The sequence below is a fragment of the Eubalaena glacialis genome, chromosome 6 (assembly GCF_028564815.1).
Source record: "Eubalaena glacialis isolate mEubGla1 chromosome 6, mEubGla1.1.hap2.+ XY, whole genome shotgun sequence".
Classification (NCBI taxonomy): domain Eukaryota; kingdom Metazoa; phylum Chordata; class Mammalia; order Artiodactyla; family Balaenidae; genus Eubalaena; species Eubalaena glacialis.
Genome location: NC_083721.1, coordinates 32,692,474 through 32,719,472, shown reverse-complemented (window position 1 = coordinate 32,719,472; position 26,999 = coordinate 32,692,474). Strand labels below are relative to the sequence as shown.

At 37.1% G+C, this 26,999-nt stretch overlaps 1 protein-coding gene across 1 annotated transcript in view; it reads left to right on the top strand.

Moving 5' to 3' along the window:
• Window positions 1-26,999, top strand: part of ROBO1 (roundabout guidance receptor 1) — a 380,307-nt gene that overhangs the window by 339,976 nt on the left and 13,332 nt on the right. Inside the window, exons 22-26 of the mRNA XM_061194033.1 lie at window positions 1,505-1,612; window positions 4,443-4,587; window positions 7,562-7,810; window positions 19,686-20,092; window positions 22,960-23,112. Coding sequence (XP_061050016.1) covers window positions 1,505-1,612; window positions 4,443-4,587; window positions 7,562-7,810; window positions 19,686-20,092; window positions 22,960-23,112 — 1,062 coding nt within the window. The remainder of the gene's footprint in view (window positions 1-1,504; window positions 1,613-4,442; window positions 4,588-7,561; window positions 7,811-19,685; window positions 20,093-22,959; window positions 23,113-26,999) is intronic.

Here is a 26,999-nt window from a genome sequence, read left to right as displayed (position 1 = left end):
TAAAAACATGATTTGTAAAGTTAGACCTCTGGAAATAAAGGGATTGCTCCGATTTGAATAGGTCAGGGCAATTGTGTATGAGTGTCCAGGTAAAGGATACATTTAATTACAGATAACTGGAAACACAGATTTCTTTTTTTTTAGGTTTGAGTTGGGAACAACTTATTACAGTTGGAGACTGCAAAAAAGATAACTTAAGACAAACATTTCATTTAAGTTAGTGTTATATGTTTTAATTTAATAATACAGTTATCTTGCTTTTTTTCCCCAGTTTAAGGAAACATTTGATTGGTGTAATAACCCAATTCAGTAAACATTTATTTTTTTAACCATTTTTTCTCAAAGTATAGTTGATGTACACTATTATATAAATTACAGGTGTACAATATAGTCATTCACAATTTTTAAAGGTTACACTCCATTTATAGTTATTATAAAATACTGGCTATTTTCCTTGTGTTGTACAATATGTCCTTGTAGCTTATTTTATAAATAATAGTTTGTAACTGTTAGTCCCCTACCCTTATATTGCCCCTTCCCCTTCCCTCTACCCACTGGTAACCACTAGTTTTTTCTCTATATCTGTGAGTCTGCTTCTTTTCTGTTATATTCACTAGCTTATTGTATTTTTTAGATTCCACATGTAAGTGATATCATACAATATTTGTCTTTCTCTGTGTGACTGATTTCACTTAGCATAATATATGAGTTCATGACAAAGGCTGACCAAGATGAATAGGAGAGTTTCTGTAATTGTAAAGTTTACAGTGGGAATTCAAACTATTGTCATATTATTCCTGTATAGTATATGGCTTTATTGTGGACTTTAGAAAGGTCTGACAGTCCTCTGTACAAATATTTCAGAGCTCTGATTTATTGTTTATACTGCTTATAAACAGACTTGGTACGTCAAACTATAATAAAGACACTGGAATGCAACTAGCCTGACAGATTATTACTCAGTACATTCCAGTGGTGAGTTTATCATTTGGATTTTCACCTCTGCCTAAGTAAGCAGAAGCATTTGTGGGAGACTGAGATACTTCATCTTCTTAACATGGATATATTTTTTATTAGATATAATCTTCCTGGCAAGTTTCAGTTTTATGTTTTATTTTATTATTTTATTTTTTTAAATGATTCACACACATGACATTTTCCCGATTTTTTGTTATTAAAATTATTTTGTTACTATATTTTTAAAGATAAGAAGTGAAGCAAATCTGATTTCTGCCTTAGCTAATTTATAAGTATTTTTAAAAAAGAAATAGTCCCTGGTAGGATTCATTCTGGTTCATGTGTAGAAGATGATGCAGTGAGTTTGTATTTTATAAATCTTAAAGGAGACATGTTTAAAGATCTTTATTTTTTCTTGACCTTTCATTCTGAACACTTACGTACATCTTAGCAGGTGATCAACATGATAGTTTGAAAGCTTAATCGTTGGTAAATAATTGAGGCACCAAAATAAATGTTTAATTTTTTTCCCATCTGAAATGTCTAGATTATCGAGCAAATGACACAATTCCTCCAACTATCCCGTACAATCAATCATATGACCAGAATACAGGAGGATCCTACAATAGTTCAGACCGGGGCAGTAGTACATCTGGTAAGTAAGGGAAACCAAGGAGAAAGCCAATCTCTCCTTTAAAAGGATGGTACATTTCAAGATTACAACTTGAATGCTAATGATCTGATATGTGTATATGACATGTCTAATCACTTTATATGATTTGAATCTTCCAGGGATAGGTCTTGTCTCTGCAATATGAGGGACTGTTCACTCACTAAACCATTTTTTTTTAACATCTTTATTGGAGTATAATTGCTTTACAGTGGTGTGTTAGTTTCTGCTGTAAAACAAAGTGAATCAGCTATACATATGCATATATCCCCATATCTCCTCCCTCTTGCATCTTCCTCCCACTCTCCCTATCCCACCCCTCTAGGTGGTCACAAAACACCGAGCTGATCTCCCTGTGCTACCATTTTTTATGTTCTATTTGGTAACAAAGATTGAGGCTCCTATTTTCCTCCTTGTTAAAAACCTTTATTAAAGCCAGAAGCATGACTTAATCTTTAAAGGCAGTTGAAACTTTTTTCCATCTCAGCAAAAATATAACTTAAAAATGTTGCACATATAGTTAATCTGCTAAATATGTTACCATTTGAAGGAAGGCTATTAAAGCATATAAAATTTGAGTACACTTGAGCAGAATCAAAAACCTAAGCGATAATATCTTGAGATTTAGGTACAGTTGGAACCTGCCTCAGTTTATAATCTCTCTACTATCCCTCACTCAGTTCTTGCTCTAAAACCTCGTAAAGCAACTTCCCAACTTCAGTCTTTAAGTGCCTCAGAAGCCACATTGAAGCCTCTTCCCTGTGGTCTTCATGCTGTTGCAGCTGTTTGCCAGCTGTTTTCCTGATAGGGGTTGCAGATGTGAGCTTGCTGGTACTTAAGTCCTGTTTTTCTAATTAAAGACGGTTCATTATTAGAACTAACATGTGGCACCACAAGTCATACCACAATGAGAACAAAACCAATTGATCTTGACTCTAGTTTGTTTCTCCAGGAGAGGGTAGAAATATTACTTCCTAGCAACTGGATTAAGGTTGCTGGTAGGTGCTTTTAGCCAAATGTCTCTAACTCTCTTCTGTAATGGATATGGTATTTGCATTTTACAATCTTCCCTTGACTAAGGCATGCAGATTTGGCATTTTCTAGGCTGTGTTTTGTCACTGATTGAAATTGTTTCTATTTGAATTAAGGATCTTAGAAGTAGCTCCTATACCTTTCTAGATCTACTCTTGTTCTACTATGTATGGTTTGATTTTTTTTTTTAACAATCAAATCTTATCAAACAACTTTTTTTTTCTTTTTCGAAGTAAGTAAACCCTAAATTAAGAGAAAATTTTCAAGGATGTACTCTTGGGAAAAGTATATAAAATATTTTCATATTTGATATCTCATGCCGTTTCTTCTTTGAATTCTTAGCCACTTAAAGAGAAAAACATGTCTTAATGGAAAAAAAATGATTCTAGGTTGTTAATATTCAATTGACTTTCTTCATCCCTCAGCTTAGATACATATGTGGTAAAAAGATACAAAGATGTGAAATCTGATGGTAATTAGGGGAGAGAATGAAGCAATTAAGTGTAGGAGAGATTTGTGATGTTAGGCCTTTCAGGACAGATGGATTTGTTACAGTAGATGTATGCCAGGAAATCAAGAGGAAGGTATTGGGGATAGTCAACTCCACAATACGTGCATAGCCATTCCAATACAGGACAACTGAGTGGAGGAAGAGAGAATGGAGACACATAAGCAGAAGCCTGACAGTCATAATTTATGAATAACAGCATGTCCCTCAGCCCACACTTGGTGCGGTAACATACCAGTGCAACAACATCCGGCTTAACAAACACTGCCATTTGCAAATTTTCAAGTGACTTAAAAAAAAATAAGGGTCATTGAATATACTCAGACTTGTCTCATGTACCATGTAACTTGGAGCTGTTTCAGAAAGGTTTAAAAAAAATCAAGACAATTCACTGAATTTAAGGGATCATATGAGAAAAATAATTATAGACTCATTGTCTATAACTTACATAAGAATCTAAAACGTATCATATTGGAGGAGGAGGATAAAGACCATTTTATCCCCAAATATCTTTTGACCTAAAGTTATTTTAGAATGAATATACCAAAATGTGCAGCTACCTATGTTTAAAGAATATGCCAAATCTAATATCAGAATTTGGGGAACTTGAATAATTGAGCTATTCTGAACTTCTAAGAATGTTCAAGCAACATTATTTCACTCTAAGCCATAAATTTATAGAAACAGTGGCTAAAAACATTTCTGTTCCTTTTTAAAAATCATTTTTCTGCTTCTTTTGTTATTAGATATATTAGTTCTTCCAGCAATTATTTTCATCTGCGCCTGCCTTTCTGATGAAAACGAGTAATTTCATTGTGCCTAAAACACTTCAATGGACAAGTACAAATTATATATACTCAGTGATTTAATGCAACAGTGGAAATGTAATAGATCGTATCTGTATCATATTGTATTTTAGGTTCCAGCAATTAAATAATAGAAAGGCAATTCAGAAAATATGTCTTCAGCTCATTTGTTTTAGATGATAATCCATAATGCAATTAATTGCTGTAAGAAGATCACTATTAATGATATGACTTGTAAAATTCATTTATGATTTTATTGCTTTTTCCCTATTTATTTTGCAGTTAAACTTGGCAATATTCTGCGTCTTCTATCGTACAGAGTGCTGTTTAAAATTAATGAAGAAGAGTGTGTTTATCTCTCTATATATATGAATCATAAGATCATATTTACAGAAAATAATTAACCTGTGGATAATAGAAAATATTTAAAGTCCAGAAGTGAAAGACTTGCGTTTTATTTCTTTTCAAGGGAGTCAAGGGCACAAGAAAGGGGCACGGACACCCAAGGTACCAAAACAAGGTGGCATGAACTGGGCAGACCTGCTTCCTCCTCCCCCAGTGCATCCTCCTCCTCAGAGCACTAGTGAAGAGTACAGTATTTCCGTAGATGAAAGGTAAGAGGGATTTTAGAACAGAGGTAAGTGGAATAATATGATTCCTTAAACCCATGTTAAGTCATTGTTAAACTCGATCACCAAGGGAGACTGACTCCTAGGGTCCATGAACATCTGTCTCTGAATAAAACATTTGTCTCTGAGCTATTGATAGCTCAACACAACTTAAAAACCCTCCTCAGTGTTGCCAAAAAAAGGAATTTGCATCTTGGAAGCTTCTTTTGGAACTAAGAATCATGAATCATGAATACACACACACACACACACACACACACACACACACACATCTATACACACACATAGTTTACATATTTATATTTACAAATATTTTACATCGTATACACATAGTTTACGTATATGATCATGAATATATATGAATTTATATGAGATCACATATATATCGCTCTCTGTATATGATTTTGTATTTTTCAAATATCAGAACTTCTGTTGCACATCTCTAAATTTTCATAAAATAATTGTATGGATTTATACCACAGCCACAGTATCCTGAAAACTGTTTGTTCTTAGATATTATCACATTCTGCTGAAAACTGTAGAAATTTAAACTTACTGAATTGTCTCTCTCAGGGATTTAACAAGTGTAAATAATCCACACGACAGCAATTAGGAAGTTAGCGTGCTTCTTCCTCACTCCAGATTCTGTAGAACTGGACATGGTCCAGCCCAACAAAACAAAACAGCAGCTTCACTAGTGTGATCAATGGAGAATTAACACAAAAAATACAAATCGACCTGAAAATACATTCTTTTTAATGACTATTATAGAAATGAAGACATTTTTCTTTCATTCTCCACAAAAAAACAAAACAAAACAAAAAACAGTTTTACAGTTCCAACTATGCCAGGAAACAAAGTCTCTGTACTTTAATTTTCCAATCACTGAATTAGCGAGTACTGCGCCATTGCTCCTAGGAGAAATGCAGGGTTAAGTTCCTGCAAGCCTCTGGTCACAACATTTTTGTCAGTCCATCCATACATAACCTTGTTTCATGTGTGTTTTTGTTTAAAGACACCCTATTTAATATGTATTGTTGATTCATTAACATTGAATTCACGGCCAACAGCACTGTAAGTTATATCTAATACACATATTTTCTCCATTAAGGCACATCACAGCCTTCTTGCCCTTGGGAACCCTAGACAGCCCTAAAGCACTACACTTGGGGGTCATTTTAAACAGGGAACTCACCAACATAAAGCAAAAAAAAAAGAAAAAAAAAAGAGAGAGAGCGAACAACATGGCACTACAGGCCATGAAAAGGAGCTGAAACAAGAAGGTGGAGTGTTGTCTTGTTTGACCTCAGCTAGGAATGTATGCATCAAGTGACTCAAATTTTTTGCTTCTCTGCACATATCCATGAATGACCACAAAAGTGCTATGGGTATTGACTTTGGGTTACAACTTTTTTTTTAGCAAGTAGGTGAATCTGCAAATATGGAATGTGCAAATAACCGGGATTGACTGTATTTTTAAACATTCATTTCCTAGGCTATGTTAACAACATTCATTACTATTTTAGCCCACCAAAAATAGGAATAAAATGAAATAAGTCGATATAGTTTAACAAAAAAAAACAAGGGATGCAACTGTGCCCCCAAAAGGAAGGCTGATTCTAACTGGGAAGAATGAAGCTTTCCTGATTTGCTGCGTTTGTTTTTGAGCTTAACAAGTGAGGAGTTTCTCAATCAAGAGGAGGGTTTTTTTGGACATTGAGACCACAGAGTGATGTGGACTAACATGAGAACTAATATGAAACACATGGTAGAGAGTGAGAGGAAGCTGGGAAGGCAAGTGTAAGCCAGATTATACAGGTACTTGAATGCCTTGTTTAGGTCCTCGTATTTTATTCTCTAGGCAATTAAAGAGCCATTTATTACTTTAAAGCAGGTGAGTAACCAGAGGGTGATGCATATTATAATAAAGTAATTTTGGAAGCAATGTGAGGATGGAGAAAAAGGAATCGATTTTAGAGATATTTTTAGGAGTAGAATAGAAATGAACTGGGGAACAGTTTGAGGTAGAAGAGAGAGAGAAATGTCAGGATGAATACAAGATACCTAGGAAACACAGGAAAAAGTGTCCAAGAGGAAGGTGGTAGGATTAGTTCAGTAAAAGAAGATACAAAGAAATCATGTTATATGAGCATCAACTTTCCTGAGTTCTGGTAAACAAGGCAGGTGGTGGAGAATGAAGAAGAGAGAGGGGTAACATGAACACAATTTGTATAATGCATTAAGTTACTTCCATTCTAATTAATAACCAGATGCCCTGAGGTAAAAGAGAAAGTCATCAATGTTCCCCAGATCCATTTAGAGCTTCCTACACAGCTCTAGCAGAGGAGTAGAGGGACATTTTATTGTTTATTGACTATTTTATTTATTGTGTTTTTCATTCAGCATCCTAAATGCAAGCCATGTACTTTACAAAGTACTATGTACTTTATTTTGTGCTCAGCTGAAGAAATAGTGATCTATTATAATTTTAGAGGAAAAGCGGGTTATATTGGACTAATAATTTGATCTCCAATGTACCTCCCTCTGAAGGGATTTTCAAGAGTAATTTTTCACAGAGGTTAGCGTATCATCTTTGGATTATTTGCAAGACCGTCCTTGAGTCATCCTTTAGAGATCATGTTGAGTTGGAGGGATAGAATATATCAAACACTTCTGGGGTTTACTAAATTAAACTATGTTAAATAGATTTCTTTATTGCATGACTTCTCAGAGCCTGTAATGAGCCAATTAAATTGTAATCCCTCAGAGAAAAAAATGTTATATATAGCAATTCACACACATTTATGACAGTGAACTATTTTTTTTAAACAATACCTTCTTAAGGTGGCCAGAAGATTCAGATTTCAAAAGCAACTCAAAGTTGATACTTCACTAACTATACAAATAGTTTATTTGAATAACCTGAAGTCAGTCTAAGTGTCCTTATAATTTGTTTTAGCTATGACCAAGAAATGCCGTGTCCCGTGCCACCAGCCAGGATGTATTTGCAACAAGGAGAACTAGAAGAGGAGGAAGATGAACGAGGCCCCACTCCCCCTGTGCGGGGAGCTGCTTCTTCTCCAGCTGCCGTGTCTTACAGCCATCAGTCCACTGCCACTCTGACCCCCTCTCCACAGGAAGAACTCCAGCCCATGTTACAGGATTGTCCAGAGGAGATCGGCCACATGCAGCACCAACCCGACAGGAGGTACGTTGTTACCAGTCTTTACTGACAAATCAGATCATTTCCACTCCTAAGTGGCATTTACAGAATGCTATTACATGAAGCAATTTTCAGGTCACATGGGGCTTTTTTCCAGTATCATCACACAGTATGCCTTGGTAATTAGCATATCAAGTAATATTGTTGATCAGAACATTAGATTAATTGATCCCAGTGAACTTGCAACCATAAAATAATGTGCCTTAATTCTCACCCACTTATGATAATTGCATTCATAAACACGTGAAGATCATGTAGTAAATATACGGGTTGCTAATCTTGTAACATTTTATTGATGATGGGTGATTTTGTATTTTAGTTTTCTTTATGCATGGGCATGTCACTTCTTTAGTCTGTGAAGAATAGATTTTTCTCCTTTTATTTTTATTTTTTTAACAACTTTTTTTTTTTTTTTTGGCTGCGTAGGGTCTTCCTTGCAGCGCGCGGGCTTCCCTCTCGTTGTGATGTGCGGGTTTTCTCTTCTCTAGTTGTGGCGTGTGGGCTCCAGGGCATGTGGGCTCTGTAGTTTGTGGCACGCAGGCTCTCCAGTTGAGGCGCACCAGCTCAGTAGTTGTGGCACACAGGCTTAGTTGCCCCGAGGCATGTGGGATCTTAGTTCCCCAACCAGGGATCGAACCCTTATCCCCTGCATTGGAAGGCGGATTCTTTACCACTGGACCATCAGGGAAGTCCCTTTCCTGTCTTTTAAAATTAAGTCTGCAGAATGATTTGTCCTTTCATAGCTGTAATGTTACAGAAGAATGAATTTGGTATATTCATTTTGTGTTGACTCAGGTACCTTTATTTTGATTGAATGTTAGGTTGCAGTCCTTTTGTCCAAGCTACTTAGTAGTGTGTGTTTGTGTGTGTGTGTGTGCGTGTGTGTGTCTTAGACTTTCTTTAACCTATATGTTCAGCATTGCTAACCAGTACATTTTTTTTTTTTTAAACATCTTTATTGAAGTATAATTGCTTTACAATGGTGTGTTAGTTTCTGCTTTATAACAAAGTGAATCAGTTATACATATACATATGTTCCCATATCTCTTCCCTCTTGCATCTCCCTCCCTCCCACCCTCCCTATCCCACCCCTCTAGGTGGTCACAAAGCACCGAGCTGATCTCCCTGTGCTATGCGGCTGCTTCCCACTAGCTAGCTATTTTACATTTGGTAGTGTATATATGTCCATGACACTCTCTCACCCTGTCACATCTCACCCCTCCCCCTCCCCATATCCTCAAGTCCATTCTCTAGTAGGTCTGTGTCTTTATTCCCGTCTTGCCACTAGGTTCTTCATGACCTTTTTTTTTTTTTTTCCTTAGATTCCATATATATGTGTTAGCATACTGTATTTCTTTTTCTCTTTCTGACTTACTTCACTCTGTATGACAGACTCTAACTCCATCCACCTCATTACAAATACCTCCATTTCATTTCTTTTTATGGCTGAGTAATATTCCATTGTATACATGTGCCACATCTTCTTTATCCATTCATCCGATGATGGACACCTAGGTTGCTTCCATGTCCTGGCTATTGTAAACAGAGCTGCAATGAATATTTTGGTACATGACTCTTTCTGAATTATGGTTTTCTCAGGGTATATGCCCAGTAGTGGGATAGCTGGGCTGTATGGTAGTTCTATTTTTAGTTTTTTAAGGAACCTCCGTACTGTTCTCCATAGTGGCTGTATCAATTTACATTCCCACCAACAGTGCAAGAGTGTTCCCTTTTCTCCACACCCTCTCCAGCATTTATTGTTTCTAGATTTTTTGATGATGGCCATTCTGACCGGTGTGAGATGATACCTCATTGTAGTTTTGATTTGCATTTCTCTAATGATTAATGATGTTGAGCATTCTTTCATGTGTCTGTTGGCAATCTGTATATCTTCTTTGGAGAAATGTCTATTTAGGTCTTCTGCCCATTTTTGGATTGGGTTGTTTGTTTTTTTGTTATTGAGCTGCATGAGCTGCTTGTAAATCTTGGAGATTAATCCTTTGTCAGTTGCTTCATTTGCAAATATTTTCTCCCATTCTGAGGGTTGTCTTTTGGTCTTGTTTATGGTTTCCTTTGCTGTGCAAAAGCTTTTAAGTTTCATTAGGTCCCATTTGTTTATTTTTCTTTTTATTTCCATTTCTCTAGGAGCTGGGTCAAAAAGGATCTTGCTGTGATTTATGTCATAGAGTGTTCTGCCTATGTTTTCCTCTAAGAGTTTGATAGTGTCTGGCCTTACACTTAGGTCTTTAATCCATTTTGAGTTTATTTTTGTGTATGGTGTCAGGGAGTGTTCTAATTTCATACTTTTACATGTACCTGTCCAATTTTCCCAGCACCACTTATTGAAGAGGCTGTCTTTTCTCCACCGTATATGCTTGCCTCCTTTATCAAAGATAAGGTGACCATATGTGCGTGGGCTTATCTCTGGGCTTTCTATCCTGTTCCATTGATCTATATTTCTGTTTTTGTGCCAGTACCAAACTGTCTTGATTACTGTAGCTTTGTAATATAGTCTGAAGTCAGGGAGCCTGATTCCTCCAGCTCCATTTTTCGTTCTCAAGATTGCTTTGGCTGTTCGGGGTCTTTTGTGTTTCCATACAAATTGTGAAATTTTTTGTTCTAGTTCTGTGAAAAATGCCAGTGGTAGTTTGATAGGGATTGCATTGAATCTGTAGATTGCTTTGGGTAGCAGAGTCATTTTCACAATGTTGAGTCTTCCTATCCAAGAACATGGTATATCTCTCCATCTATTTGTATCATCTTTAATTTCTTTCATCAGTGTACCAGTACATTTTTGTTTGGCACAAATCCTTCACTTGGCATTTCTGCCACATAAAAGCTATTACTGCATCATGTCAGCACTTCTCTCATTATTGATGATTTTGTTTGTACTATTTTATTGCCCTTGACACATTACATATATATTACTTTCTGTATTCCTAATATCATTTGAAACTGAGTATATTATTTGCCCCAGAAGATCTCCTTCAATATTCTTGAATGAATAACAAATTCTGGTTTATGCTGCTTGAATTCTGTAGGTTAAAATAGAACTTGCAGTGTTTATTAACTATTCTATGAGTAAGAGGTTATTACCAAATTTAACTCATATACTCTCTAAAATGAAGGAATTAGTTAAATTTTCTTCTGTGTGACAAGGGGAAAGTTGGATTGCCAGACGTTTAACTTTAGTATTATTAACCCATGGAACTTCATGAAGATTGAGAATAAATAAGGCATCTCTTTTCCCTATTAAGGTCACAACCATCTCTGCCACTCTTATTCGGAGAAAATGAGATGCTAATAGAGGCTGTTAGCTCTGAAATACCTCAACATTCTTTTCTCATTCTTTCAAATTACCTATTTCCTCGCCATCCTCCTCTGTGTTACAAGTGGTACACCCAGTATCTTCTTCCTGGCCAGCTCTTCTTTTGTGTTCCTTATGTCATCCTCTTCACCTTTCTTGATCACGATCAAAAAGCAGCTTATCTATCTTGACTTTTCAGCCTCTTTCTCTTCATTCAATCCTTTCTCTTCACTGTTAACCCTACTGCTTTTTTTTTTTTTTATTGGAGTATAATTGCTTTACAGTGTTGTGTTAGTTTCTGCTGTACAACGCATTGAATCAGCTATATGTTTACATATACCCCCTCCCTCTTGGACCTCCCTCCCACCCACCCTCCCATCCCACCAATCTAGGTCATCACAGAGCACCGAGCTGAGCTTCCTGTGCTTTATAGCACGTTCCCACTAGCTATCTATTTTACACATGGTAGTATATATACCTTACTACTTTTTAAACTTTCCTTAGCCTCCCCTTCCAGTTATCCAGCTCTTTTTCTCTCCTACTCTGTAGGATTCTTTAATCATTTCTACCTTCCTAATTCTTTTTCACACCTCAGCCCTCTGTATGCTGGCTTATACCATTTTGCTTCCATCAGGCTTCGGAAGGTAACCTCTTAATCGTCAGTCTAAAGGCTTCTCCGTCTTTATTACACTTACGCTTTCTGCAGTGATAACAATTTTCTGATTTCTTGTGAGAATTAAATGAAATCATGTATATAAAGTATCTAAAGCAGGGTAAGTGTTCAGCAAATATTAGTTCCCTACTGTCCTCACCCTTATGCTATCATCCTTACACTTGGTTCAAGTATTACTTATATTCTGATGGCTTTCGCATTGATTTAGCCAGCCCACCCCTTTTTCTTGAGCACTACCATGATATTTTCACTTGGACATCTCCGACTACACATGTCTGAAATCAAATTCTTTTTCTTTGCACTTGACCTTTCAAACTTGCTCCTTTTCCTCCTTTATTGGCTATCTTGTTTAGAATCATTAATCCTTATTTATTTGACCAACATATTAAAAATAAAAGAGCCAAGGGAATAGGCAAAAAAATCACAAAAATTTGTGATTTTGAAATCAGTGTAATTATCTTATAGTTTGATTTCTTCTGTTATCTTCCTACCATTCCCCAAAGTAAGTTATTCACCAAGTCCCTTCTTTTCTAACTCCAAAATATCTCTTGATTTTGTTCCTATGTTTCCATTCCTAGAATCCCAGGGCAGGCCCTCAGTCCCTGTCTCTTGAAATACTGCTACATCCTTGACCTGATCACCACTTTTCTTCTCTCTCCCCTTTTGTGTCCACTCTCCACATTATCTTACTTTACCCCCCAGTCTGGTAATGTTACTCCCCATTCAGAGTCAGCTCTTACTGTTTAGCCCAGTAATCAAAGCCTTTTACAATCCTTTTTCCTTTACTTACCTCTTCCCTCCCAACCCCTCCACACACCCTCTTTTCTAATTAGTCTGTTTGAAATTCCCTGTTGTCTTAAACTCACCAATATCCAGTCAGCAATGCCACGCTCCGGCCCACAGAGGGCTAGCAAGAGAGGCAGGCCTCTCTTGCCTTTCATGACTGTCACCAAAATCCTTAGTGCCCTCACTAAGCACATGCGTCTTGGCACATGCTGTTTCTTTGATTGCCTGGCGAACACTTCTCATCTTTCCAAGTCCTGTTTAAATGCACCACCTGTGCAACTTTCTTCTTGTTGCCTGGCAAAAATCAACTAATCTTTCTCTTTACTCTTTACAATGGTCTGTTCACAGCTCTGCTGCCACACTAATCAGGTTTTCATGTTGCATTAGCATTGGCTGTTTGCATCTCTGTTTCCCTATTTAAATTAAAAGCTCTTTGAGAGCAGAGCTCAGGTCCTACTCACGTCATTGAGTTCCACAAAGCCTTCTTCAGTAAGTATCTGATAGATGGAATCTGATACTAGAGGAGTTGACTTACTCCCTGCTGTTTTGGCGGGGGGGTGAACTCAAAGTGAACAGGTATAATTGGGAAATGCACTGGGTATCTGCACTCAAAATCCTCTTTGACTACATTCAGCCTTTTTTTAAAAGGTATGACTTTCAGTCTATGAAGGTACAATATTAATAACACCGGGCACTAATATGAACTAGATGAAAGCCGATTAAACAAAAAACTATTACTGCTTTTTTATGCTGAAGGTATATTCTACATGTTTACCATAGAAATTTTTGAAAATACAGATAAACAAAATGAAAATACAAAAGTACCAATGATCTACGTTGTCAGAAATTGTCACCATTAGGAGCTCAGTAAAGATCTTTTCCGTCCTTCGTCTCTACATGTACTCACACTGCTTTGAATTTGTGATATGCCAATATAATTTTATAAGGTATTTTTTTCACTGAACAGTGGATTTTTCCATGCCACTTACAGCTTAGATACTCACGTTAAACAAATGTATACTGTGATTTATTTAAACAATTCCTTAATATTGGGCATTTAAGTCATGTCTACCTTTTTGATACTATATATAATGCTGTAATTCCCATCTCTAAGTCTTTGAGTCAAGCCTCTTCTCAAACCTTTAACCTATCTGGATGCCTACCCCATCAGTAGATGACTTCTGTTTCTCATCATCCTGCCACTCCCCTAATGATGCGCTCATTAAAGATAGACAGGTATTTCTCTACAGATTTCATTCTAGAGAATCAGACCCTTATATCCAAGTACCTGTTCCTGCATATTTTTACTGCTTGGATATCTCTCAGAGCAATACATGTATCTCCAGCCGTAAAGGCACTTCCCTACTCCCTACAGCCATTTTCTCTTGCCTGTATTACTATAATGGTCCATAAGTGGTCTTTGTTGCCTTTAGCCTTGCCCTTTCTTCAATCTAATCTTCTTGCTGCAGACTGTGCAGAGGCATTTTCCTAAAATGCGACACTGATCAAGTCTCTCCATTGCTTAAAATCTCTCAATGACTTCTCATTTCCCTTAGAATAAAGGCAAGATTCCTTAATGTAGCAATCAAGGCCCTTTGTGACCTGACCCCTGCATGCCTTCCTTTGCCTACCCATTGCCACTCCCCTGCTCCTGTTGCCTTTACTCTAAGTTTCTTCCAGTTCCTGGAATGACCAGTGCTCTTGATCTTGGGTGACCTCAGCCTGCAGAGGCTTGAAGAAGGATTTCGGTTCCCCGGCCAGAGACTGAAGTCAGGCCGCAGCAGTGAGAACGCTGAATCCTAGCCACTAGACCACCAGGGACCAGTGGCCAGTGGCAAGGCCAGTGACAAATAAATTTCCACAAAGAGACAGAAAGTAGTGAAACAAGTAAAGTGTTTATTAGGGGGAAAAAGAGTACGTGTGAATAGGCACACACAGGCGGGCTCAGAGAGAGAGTTGCACCCTCGTGGTAGTTTGAATCTCTTATATGGGGCATTTCTTCCAGGTTTCCTTTGGCCAATCATCTTGCTTTGCCTGGCTCTGAGTCAGTATTTGGTTTATTTCAGGGTCCTCCCATGTGTGCGTGCGCATCTCTTAGCCAAGATGGATTCCAGCGAAGAGGCCTGTGGGTAGGTTGACATCACTTACTATGGGATGGCGCCCCCCCCCCCTTTTTTGTCCTTCAAGGAGCCTTTCTGTGTGTGTGTAGTCGGGAAGCCCTCCTTGACTTGGAGAATGAGGAATATGTGGTCTCTTTATCTCTCATCTGGGCAGGGCTCAGCTTCTCCTCCCTCCTGCTATTGTCTTCATCTTGGAGTACCTGTCCACAGGGGACAAACTCCAGATGCTCAGCCTGGGGCCCATCGATCTCCTGCCTCACTCTCACCCACTTTGAGGTCTTACCACGTGCCTTCTCATCTTCCTGGGACACCATTATCCCCTCTCTTTTTTGGAGCTAACACTTACATATCCTTTAGATCCAAGATTAAATGGCAGATGCTCTCGTTAGAATCTTTCCCTGATGTCCCAGCTCTGAGATTGGAGCCAATTCTCTGTGTTCCCACCTTGCCCTAGATATCTTCTGTCATGGAGCTTTGTGAATACTGCATTATCATTGCGTATTTAATTAATTGTCTCCTCCGCTAGACTATAAGTCCCTTCAGGCAAGGAACATATCTATTTTATTTAGCTGAATTTCTAGCATAGTCCCTAAGTTCCTGTTTCTATTGCTGCCTACAAACTACACTAAAACGTAATCACCTAAAACCATTTTGTTTTACTCACAATTCCATGAGTCAGGAATTCTGAAAGGATTCACCTGGGCGATTCATTGCCAACCCACATGGCTTCCTCTGGTCTTTGGGGCTGTGAGATCAACTTTGAAGTGAGTTTCTTCACTTATATGCCTGACGTTTCAGCGCTCCGTGACCTCTCTCTGTCTCCTCATGGAGTCTTATCCTCCAGGGGCTCTCCACCACAGCCCAGGCTTCTCATAACATGGCGATCTCAGCAGAGTGGCACTTCTTACGTGGCAGGGAAAGGAAGTTGCCAGGCCAGTTAAGAGCTACACTCAGAACTGGCACAGTCTCACTTCTGCCGCATTCTATGGTCAGAGCGGTCACAGGGTCCACCCAGATTCAGGAACTTATAACTAAACTCCTTCTCTCATTGGGGGGATGGCAAGTTCTCATCCCAGAAGAGCATTGTGGATGGAAGATATTGTTATGGACATCTTTGCAAAATACAGTCTTCCACGGACTGATACATAGTTAGCTTTATTAAGTATGAGTGTCTTAAAATTGAATCCTTCCATGTCTTAAAGTATAAACTGTAAACCATTCCCTAAGCCCTTGTCCTTGTGATCCCTTTGGTCTCAGAACCTAAAAGTTTCTTCACCATAGTTAGTACACAGTCAATGTTTAAAGAATGAATACATTTTTTACTTTTATGTTTATTGATTAGGGGCATTATAAACAGTGTAATGTATATGAATAAGAAATTACTGAGCTAAAACCATTATAACTTCGCAATATTTAACTAGATAAGTATTTCACACTTGCCTTATTATGGATATTGCAATTTTGGCATTCTAATTAACTTCTGAGATATTCCATTTTTTGTCCAAAACTAGATAAACTAGATGATCAGCATAATAGGAATCTTTCTTCTCTCTTTTCAGACAATAACTATGAAAATAATAAAATTAAATGTATTTACATATACTGTTTTCAAAAGTGTCTGGTGCTATTGAGTTTACTGTAGTTGATATTTAGTGAAAAAAAATCTCTTGAAAAGTAAAAGTAAATTTTATGTATGGAACAGGAAATTTATAGATATTTTATTACTATAGATGAACTGAGTATGATATAATTGGAAGGAAAAGAAAGAAGGCCAAGAAAACGTAAATATTTTGTCTGTTTACAAACCGGTTAATGGTTAATTATACAAAGTATTGAAACTATACCAGTTTTAGAAAAAAATCTCAAAGGTATGTATTTTCCCCCTTCCATCTTTTGCCTGGTAAATGCTATGTGGTAAACTATATAAATACCTGCTTTCATAAATTAATGGAATTTTTCCCTTCTTCTCTTGAACATGCTTATGAAGGCATCATTTTTGCAGGAGCCTAGAGTGTTGTGATTCGCAGCCATATACTTGTACATTATTTCAGAAGACATTGAAACCCCTCAGGGGGAAAAATTGAGAAGGTTGAGGTTCATTTGTGGCAAGTCCCGTTTGAGTGCAGCAGCATCTTGAAATAGCTTTTTGTTTTCAAATAGAATATATTACATATTTCAAACCATACAGGTTTATCACACGTTCCCTGGGCTTGCCTTATTTACAGATGGTTTGAATAAATTTTTCTGTCTTTCCTCAGCATTTGCACAGGGTGGTAGTAGTTAAAAGCCAGCCCTCATTTAACATGAAGATGTGTTTGCTTCACAGAATGTGAATTATCCAAATACAACAATGCTAGCATCCTTTCATTGTGAAGTTGGCTGTCTTACATCCCTTCATTGATGGTCAAAATAGTCCCTTTTGTGCTGAAAAGTCTTACATGTATTTAAAAAATAAGTTTCTTGTATTTTGGATGTGCCTGCTGACAAAGACTGTAAATTGACTTTTAAGTATCGTATTTTATTGCAATCCAAATTAAATAAAGGTTTTCATCCTGGGTGTGTTACACACTCCATATTGAAACAATTATCCATCTTAATCTCTTAAATAACTTCAGTTTTGGCATATTCTTCATGTTTCTTCTAGTGCCACACACAGATGCATTAGAAGCGACCCAGAAATGAAAAATAACACATTATACTGAAGAACTGTGTATGTGTATATATATATATATATATATATATATATATATATATATATATACACACAGTGTATATATATTACATATGTGTATGTGTGTATATTTGTGTGTAATAACACCATTCTTAGAGGAAAGGCCATAGCCTTGGAAATGGAATGTGGGATTCAATTCTAAATTTGATACATACTAGTTGTGGGAACTTTGGCAAGGTCCTTCATTTCAATGTCCTCTGAATTTCAATCTCCTCATCTGTTAAAATAATAATAAAATAAGTACCCTGGAGAGTTGTTGAGAAAATTAAATGAGTTAACATTGTAAAATACTTAGCTGCAAAGTAGGTGCTCAATAAATTGGTTAACTGTAGTATTTTAGTAATCATTCATTTTTAATGCTTTCCATTTGTGTTAATAAAACATGTTTATTGAAGTGTCTCAATTCATTGGGATAAAAAGCACAACACTTTTTTCTTCAAACAACTGCCATGCCACCCTAACCACTGTGCTATATTGAACTTCCGTTTCCCTCTCTATAGCAGGTCCCTAAGTTAGATCTTGACCAGATCCTATATGGTTTTTTTTTGTTTGCTTTCTTTTAATTTAAGACCCGGTCCTGTTCATTTTAAAACCATAATCATGCATTTCCAGATTTTTTGCAGATGATTGTACATGCCTGTGGCCATGGTGGCATGGAGTAATGGGCGTGTTCTGTTTTTAATCACTTCCTTCCTCGCTCTTCCCAGTGCATTCTCCCAAGTGCTAAGGCAAGGAAAAGGGCACATAAAAAGAGCAGAGTAGATGAGGATCCGGTCTTCTCTTTGGTTAGCCCGACTGACTGTTCTGTCTCATCTTGCTCTATGAGTATCACAAGAATGGTGAGGGAAGGGGGCTGGCACCAACTTCCTCCACTGATGAAGGACTCAATCCTGGACAGCATCGATAGGCATTTGTAGTCCTTGAACAATTTAGCCACATCTTCAGGTGGCCTACCAGTCAGTGGCATTCATGCCATATCTCTCCTAGTCTCCCAAGCCATAGGGTCACCAGATTACACTAGATCCTAATGTCACTTACCCTCCAACACTAGTGCTTAGGTTGGCAGGCTTATTTGGAATCTATCCTCTTTACTTCTCAGGAGCACAGAATTTGTAGAGGTGTTGTCATGACTCTTCCAAATGATATTCCCCTTATGTCATCTTTTGAACCTTGCTTAGAGAGCACTGACACTGTTGAGCACATCGCTAAGTAGTCCTCCAAGTGGAAATCACTAGATGTGTCCCTTTTTTCAGGCACTTTCCTAATTAGGAGTTAATCTCTTGGCATTCTCCAGCCTTGGGAATAGCTTATTTCCACAAACCTTGCTTTCCACTAATGTCCAAACGCTCTCTACCTTCTCAGTCATCTTATATTCACTGTGTGTGATGGTGTTGGAGGGTAGGAGAAGGACTGCTTTTCACTCATGTTCCCCAGATCTGTGGAGGGATGGTTGAAACCAGTTATTGGTGACTGTGAACTTAAATTGTAGGATACTGCTTTATTTTGTCCTGAACTTTGGCTCTTAACTTCCAGAGCATCAAGAAAAATACCTGTAAGCATTTTGTTAAACAGGTGGAATAATGGTAAAAGCAATATACTTGCAAATAGCTAATAATCTTTATAAGTAAGTAATTTGGAGAAAAACTGCTCTTGGCTCTTAGACCTTTTTAATAGACTAAAATCTAAAGGAAATTGTGTCATATGCTCAATGCATAATTTTTTAATCCTATAAAATTCTACTCTCTATAGTCAAAATGAATGAGTCCATTTGCTTACAATGGTGGGAGTGGCAATGAAGGAAAGGGAAAGGAACATGTTTATATGTTTATGGAGCAGCCTGTTTCAGGACTGATGTCTGCTGTCTTTGGTCATAATAAGCTGTCAATAATATTCCATACACTTTAGGACACATACATAGGTGTCAGTTTTGAAATAGGTATTACTTACCCCTGTTTTAACTGAACGTAATCCAAAAGATAAAACGTAAGGAGACTTATAGATAGATGAGTATATTTCTATTAAGCTTGAATCAAAAGGTAGCCCAGCGTGCTTAAAAGTACCTCTGGTTTTGAGGTAAATTTCTTACAACTCAGAATAAAACCTACACATGCTCTGATTTCCCGTTGTTTTTCCTGAACAAATTAGCTCCACGGAAGCAAAGACTTGTGAATTTCTTGGTTAATTTATGCTTTTGTGTCCTAAGTAATGAGCTAAGCCATACCTGTTTATTCATTTTCCTGCAGACGGCAGCCGGTGAGCCCTCCTCCACCTCCACGGCCGATTTCTCCACCGCATACTTACGGCTACATTTCAGGACCCCTCGTCTCAGATATGGATACGGATGCGCCAGAAGAGGAAGAAGACGAAGCCGACATGGAAGTAGCCAAGATGCAGACCAGAAGGCTTTTGTTACGCGGGCTTGAGCAGACCCCTGCCTCCAGTGTTGGGGACCTGGAGAGCTCTGTCACTGGGTCCATGATCAATGGCTGGGGCTCAGCCTCAGAGGAGGACAACATTTCCAGCGGACGCTCCAGTGTTAGTTCTTCTGACGGCTCTTTTTTCACCGATGCCGATTTTGCCCAGGCGGTGGCAGCAGCAGCAGAGTACGCTGGTCTGAAAGTGGCACGGCGCCAAATGCAGGATGCTGCTGGTAAGTCGTCCGCTTTTCTCCAAGCTGGAAAAGAAAATTCGATGTGCATTTGTCAGTTGCTGATTATCTCCATAATCTTATGTCCTATATGAAATGCAACTATTATTACTCTTTTTTTTTTTTGGCTGCCTAAGGAAACCAAGGTCCAAGATGATGATGTAGCTTGCTTATTCCCTTTTTCATAGCAGGCTTTTTAAATCTTCTATTTTATTTTTATTTAATAAATCCTATGTAATGTGAGTGAAGCTACCTGAAAAGTCTTCATTTTTAAGATAGTCTTAGCAAATATATGTACAATTTCTTTTGGAATGTATATGGTCAATTAAATGAGGTTTGTGTTATATGGTTTTTTTTAAGATGTAAAAAGTCACCAAAATAAAATTCATTGAGGTAGTTCTCTCATCTCATTTAATTAGAAAGTGTCTAGGAGAAATAAATAAATGTCCGGAGGGGACACTCAACCATTGGAAACTGGGCTATTTCTCCTTAACCCCCATTCTCTTCATGCCCTCTCAATTAGAACACTAATTTAATTGAGAAGATATAAAGATGTTTGTAATATACACACATTTTCAGGCATAAGTATGTTCCACACTTAACGTATACATTATTAATCTAATAATTTGGAGAGCAAGTTAATCCAAACGCTTATATATTTTTTCCATCTATTTTCCCTTTTCATTGCCAGTAGCCTGTTTTTAATTACTATATATCCATTCTAACGTTTTAACCCATTTTTACTTATCTCCCACTCCCAACTCTGTTTAGAAAGTAAATAGTATGAGAAAGAAAAAAAAATTAATTTAAATCATACATTTAGCACATGATTTTCATTTCTGTAGAATGGAATATGTACATATATACATTCATATACATGTTGAGTGTATGTGTATATTTCTGGTAACCAAGAAAATATGAATAGAATAAAAATTATGGGGTCAACAAGAAAGAGAGCTATTTCTGAGGAAGACTATCACAACAAATCAATAATTGCTATTTTGTTGTTTTATTTTTCTTAGTTTAATAACTATCACATTGGTAGTTTTCCATGTTCTCTTCAGATATTGGGTTGGTCATTATTTCTTATCAGTGTAGAATATATTCGGAGAAAACTTAACTCACATCATAAAGTTTTCTTTTCCTATATATTATTTATCAAGAATGTGTTGCAGGAAAAAAAGTGTCTAATATCTCTCAAACTATTATCGTAGAATGCATACTTATTTCAGCCAGCCCTATACTTTATGATATTCAACCAAATTTCCTTTTTCTCCCCTAGTTGCTTCTGGGTATAATAAAATAAGTATGCAAACATATCTATCGTTCCAAATAAATAAATAACATTTAACTTCATATATAGCATTTGTTTCTCCTTATTTTTTAATCTTCTGTAACAAAAAAAAAATAAGTAAGTGAAATTAAGCGTCTCAAACTACTGCTTTCAGATTGCATTAAGCGTGTGTTTCAGTTCATTAAATCAACAAGACATAGAAATAATGTTGAAAATTCATCTGCGAACGACCTTATGCCTCAGGGTCTATGAGCAGTAGATGGCCTTACACAATAGAATGAGTAATGGGTTCAGTCTCAGCCCTAATGCTCTCTTTTCATGGATATGTAACTTTAATTGTAATAGTCTCCATCATAGCTAAAAAGAGTTTGGTTTAATATTTTATTGTATTATAATTTAGTGGCTCTTCTGGTTTTCATTTGGTTCATAATTATAATGAACTAAACAGGCATTGGACTCTGCCTATTAAAATGTTCTTTTCAGGAAAGGGTGCTGCTTATCATATGACTTGAAGTTAATATGAATGAATAATCCAATCACATTGCTTCTCACTTGGCTGCATTAATGTCTTTTATTTAATATGCTTCCGTTAGCACATTTAAATGTGTTGATTTTACTATATGTGGCTTCTTCTGTTTATAGCCAAAACACATATTGTCTAGGTCTCTCTGAGGTTTCTTGTAGTACAACAGAAAGTTCTGTATTTGAATCGCTGGAATTTCAAGGAACCAAAATAACAAATGTCAAGTGTAAGGCCAATAGATCTCCACTGCCATTATGGATTAAATATTTTGTGCTGTTGTAATATGTCTCTGTAAGAAAAAGCCAGAGAATTGGAGAGCACCGCAGTGCACCATGTCTGATTAGCAGATTCATTTATCACCTGTGAATATTGTCCCTCTAAGATCAAATAACTGAAAACAACTAACCTATACCATCACCAAAAAACATAAAAGTCTCTGGAGGGGTCACTTTAAATATCCATAGCCAGCAAATAAATATCTTGTGAGAGAAAAGGGGTGTGAGTAATTTTTGGCAGGTCTAAATATGTGAGCTAGCTTAATTCCAGGCCACCTTAAGAGAAAATACCTGAGAATGTATTAAGATACTAGGAATCTGTCTTCAAAGAATAGCACAAACATATTTAATTAAAATAAGGGATGTATTTTGTACTGTTCATTCTTAGAACATGAATTTCTTAAGGGCTCTGGCTATTCCTTTTGAGAAAGCAACAGACATTGGATATATTATGTAAAAATTTAATTAACATTTTTGTTTAACCATAACACTTTAGTGAAGGTAGATGCAACAGTCAAAATGCTTTTCGTTAATAAATAGGTATCAGAATAAAAGTACCATGGTTTAAAAAAAAGAGCCTGAAAATGCTTTTAGGGTATTTTTTCCAGTGGATAGCTCAAGCAGAATAAGAAGAATCCTATTGTTTGCTAGAATAGTTTATTTAAGCTTTTTTTTTTTTAATTAGGGATGTTTCTAGTTTTAGTGTTTTATTTTGATTATTACTGTTAAATTAAATTAAACTTTATTGCTGAGTTTGGCTCTGATTTTTTTTCCTCAGGCCGCCGACATTTTCATGCATCCCAGTGTCCTAGACCCACAAGTCCTGTTTCCACAGACAGCAACATGAGTGCTGCGGTAGTGCAGAAGGCCAGACCAGCCAAGAAACAAAAACACCAACCAGGACATCTGCGCAGAGAAGCCTACACAGATGGTAAGTCCATTGAAACGGATGGAAACATCTATGAATCTCTCCTCTTTACCCTGGCGCTCTAGGACTTGAAAATGCATCCACTGACATTAGAAATTACATTAAAAATTCATTAAACAGTAAGCCTCATATTACTTATAGGAATGATCGACTTCCATATCTTGTCAGGCATCTCAAGTCCCTGAAGTTTTCTAGTAAGTAGGTTATTTAAGAAACTAAAACAATGTATAATACTTTTAATATTCTTAAAAGGTTATTATATAGTCTTAAACAAATAGACATTATTGTAGTTGAAGTAATGGCATGGGGTTAACCTTCATCAGATTCACTGATAACTCTTCCGAAATGTCCTCACTTTTTTTCCCGGGGAATTTTGCATTCAAATAGAAGACAATAAGCTCATTTGAACATAAATTCTAACTATAATGGTGTTATGAACAGTTAGTTTGTGCCCCAAAAGGCAAATCGAATCATCTTCCTTCATGCCTTCACGTACAGTACCCACTCTCGCTGAAGAAGTAAGGCTTGTATTCTCCAGGGAGCACAGGAGAATACCGCAAACATTGTGATGTTGTCTAGAGAAAGCCTTTAATGAAAGTGCCTCAGGTGGCCCAGCATTTATTAAACTGCCACCTTCTCGTTTTATAAAACAACCCCAAGGGCTTGGTTGGAAATTCATGTAAGATAAATTCTCTCAGACTCACCCATCTTGTCAAGTTTGCTGAATCTGCTAAAGGGTTGGGGGGAGAAGATTGTCACAGGTGCTGTTCCCCACCTCCTGGTCCTCTCAACCACAACCTGATAGAACCTTCATTACCAGTCAGCAATGTTTCACAAAGGGCATCATTTTCCATTACCATATGAAAGACTAATGTTATAGATCCTTATCCAAGGTTACAAGGAAGGTTTTCTGAGGCACTTCTCTGATTCCTGCCACTTGATAGAAAAAATTTAATACAAAGCTCACAGCATGATGAGCACAAGTAATTTTGCAATGGGTGGCTGTCCATGCTATTATCTGTACTTTATTTGGAGTATTTTTTCTCACTAGCATCTATCTGATATTAGACTACATTAAATACTGGCATGACACAGCGCACCTGGGCCTCCTGGATCCTGCCCAGGACTCTTCTGTCAGCGAAACTGAGCTGTCAGAATAGTGTCTGGTTTTGAAGGGTTATTATAGTGGCTTTGTGCATGTTTCCCTCTGTGAAGGGACAAACACTAGGTGTAAATCCCCAAACTCTATGGGCAGTTTTACATTTATGGGATCCCTATAATGGCATTTTACAAGTTTTATAGCTCTTCTATCAGTTTTGTTTTTTTTTTTAATTTTTATTTATTTATGGCTGTGTCGGGTCTTCGTTTCTGTGCGAGGGCTTTCTCTAGTTGCGGCAAGTGGGGGCCACTCTTCATCGCGGTGCGCGGGCCTCTCATTATCGCGGCCTCTCTTGTTGCGGAGCACAGGCTCCAGACACGCAGGCTCAGCAATTGTGGCTCACGGGCCTAGTCGCTCCGCGGCATGTGGGATCTTCCCAGACCAGGGTTCGAACCCGTGTCCCCTGCATTGACAGGCAGATTCTCAGCCACTGCGCCACCAGGGAAGCCCCTTCTATCAGTTTTTATTATCTAGAAGAGAGTGCTCCTAACAGAAAACTGGTCAAACATCAAACCTTGATGTAAATACATCTAGGCTGAATACACCAGGGAAAAAATCTGGCCTAAAGGTTTGTGTAGCTCTTTCTACCTCTTATTTATACTTGTTTCGAGGGGCTTCTGGCATTGAGTGATGCTTTCAAAAATGCTTTAAAACTAACATGGTATTGTGAAGCAATTATACTCCAATAAAAAAAAATGCTTTAAATAATGTAAACATGCCAGTTAAAGGGCATAGTGTTGCAGTTACAAATTACACTGTGCTTGAAAATTGTGATCTATATTTATTGCCCCACATTCTGTAGTACTTATTTCAGTGTGTTTAATAATTAAATATAACTTCTAACTAATCCCTGAATAACAGCTATTAAATTGAATGATGAAGCAACCAAGTTATTTTTTAAGTTAATTTCAGAAATACCAAAGAAATATGTTAAAATATTTGAAAGCGAAAAAGTTAATAAGAAATAGTATTTAAATTTCTAAATGTTCATTTCACAAGTGATTATGCAGAGTACTCATAATATATACCACAATGTAGAAGCCAGTAATTATTTTCTCTAAGTCACAAAAATAGACAAAATTGAGATACAACTAAAGCTGTTTTTTAAATACTAGCTTTACCTTCCTTTTAGCATTTTGATAACCAACTGTCTTTTAGTTATGTTTACTGGACTAACAAGTCTTGAATTTAATTCTGGATGCTTTCTGATTCGGTAACGAAAAAAATAACAAAGCTCTGTGTTATTTTATACATTTCCATAATGCATATTGATGAACCAAAATCATTTAAGTGCAGATACTTCTTAATGCACCAAATAAAAGAAATGCACATACTCTTGATAGTAGTGATTATAGCATGGAAACAAACATCATTTTATCAGAAATCATTTTCTCATTTTTTGAAAAAAATATTTACAGTCCATTCATGAAGAAACTCAATTGCAGATACAATTTGTACAGTTATTAAAAGAAAGAGAGAGAGGAAAGGGAAAGAAAGAATTTAAAGAGCTGCCAATTGTGAAAATGAGAATTAAATATATTAGTAAGACCTGGAGGGTTTTTTCATTTTTGCTTTTTATGATTAAAATACATCAACTGTGATGGATGAGTTTGATTATTGTCAATAGACTTCTTATGCGAGCTATTTTCAGTATATGGTATGTCAGTCTTGAGTGTGCAGCATCTTTGTAAATTTTGTTCAAATTATCAGTTTCCTTTGCAGAATTTTTGTAAACTCTATAAGGAGAGATAAAGAGTGGCTGTGTCTGAACTGATAAAGAGTAATTTGTGATGATCCTTGCCAGTCAGCTCTGATTAGTTTTCTAGGGCTGTCCTAACAAAGTACCAGAAACTAGGCGACTTAAACAACAGAAATTTATTTCCTCACAGTTCTGGAGGCTAAAAGTCCAAGATCACGCTGTAGGCAGGGTTGGTTTCTTCTGAAGCCTCTCTTCTTGGCTTGTAGATGACCACCTTCTCCCTGTGTCTTCACTTGGTCTTCCCTCAGTGAATGTATGTGCCCTCTTCTTATAAGGGCACCAGTCAGGTTAGATTAGGGCCTACCCTAAGGACCTCATTTTAATTTAATTACCTCTTTAAAGACCCTGTCATCAAATACAAGTCACATTCTGAGGCACTGGGGATGAGGACTTCAACATATGAATTTCGGAGGGGACACAATTCAGCCCATAACAGCCCACAAGCCCCTAATCCATGGCACTGTGGCCATACCTTGTTTGCAGGTAAATGCTGGGTCTCCTAAACACTCAGGGAGCACTCACTGCAAAGCAGAAGGCTGCATGCTATTGACACACTGACATTCAGAATCCAACTCTTTATTTATTTCATATTTGCCGCTCCCAAGTTTAACCCAGATGAAGGGTAGGATTAAAATATATGAATATTTATCAGTCAGACTTTTATCGAGTTAAAGCCAAGCATAAGTGCATTTCTAGGACCTTCTAATTGATTCTTTCCACCACTTTTCAACCCCTTCTGAAGCATTTACATACTTGATTTAAAAACCAAATCTACATTATTTCTCCAGCTCTACTTTTCATAAATTATAAATTCATCACCCTCTTTGGAATGATGCTGTTTTGACTTGCTATATCATTAATTACAAGGTCTGGGAATTTAAGTAGTTAAGTAAATAGAGTGCTGGATCTCCATAGTGAGTTAATGCCGGCAGAATTGTCTCCATGTGTATGTTCTTATGTATTACTTTACAT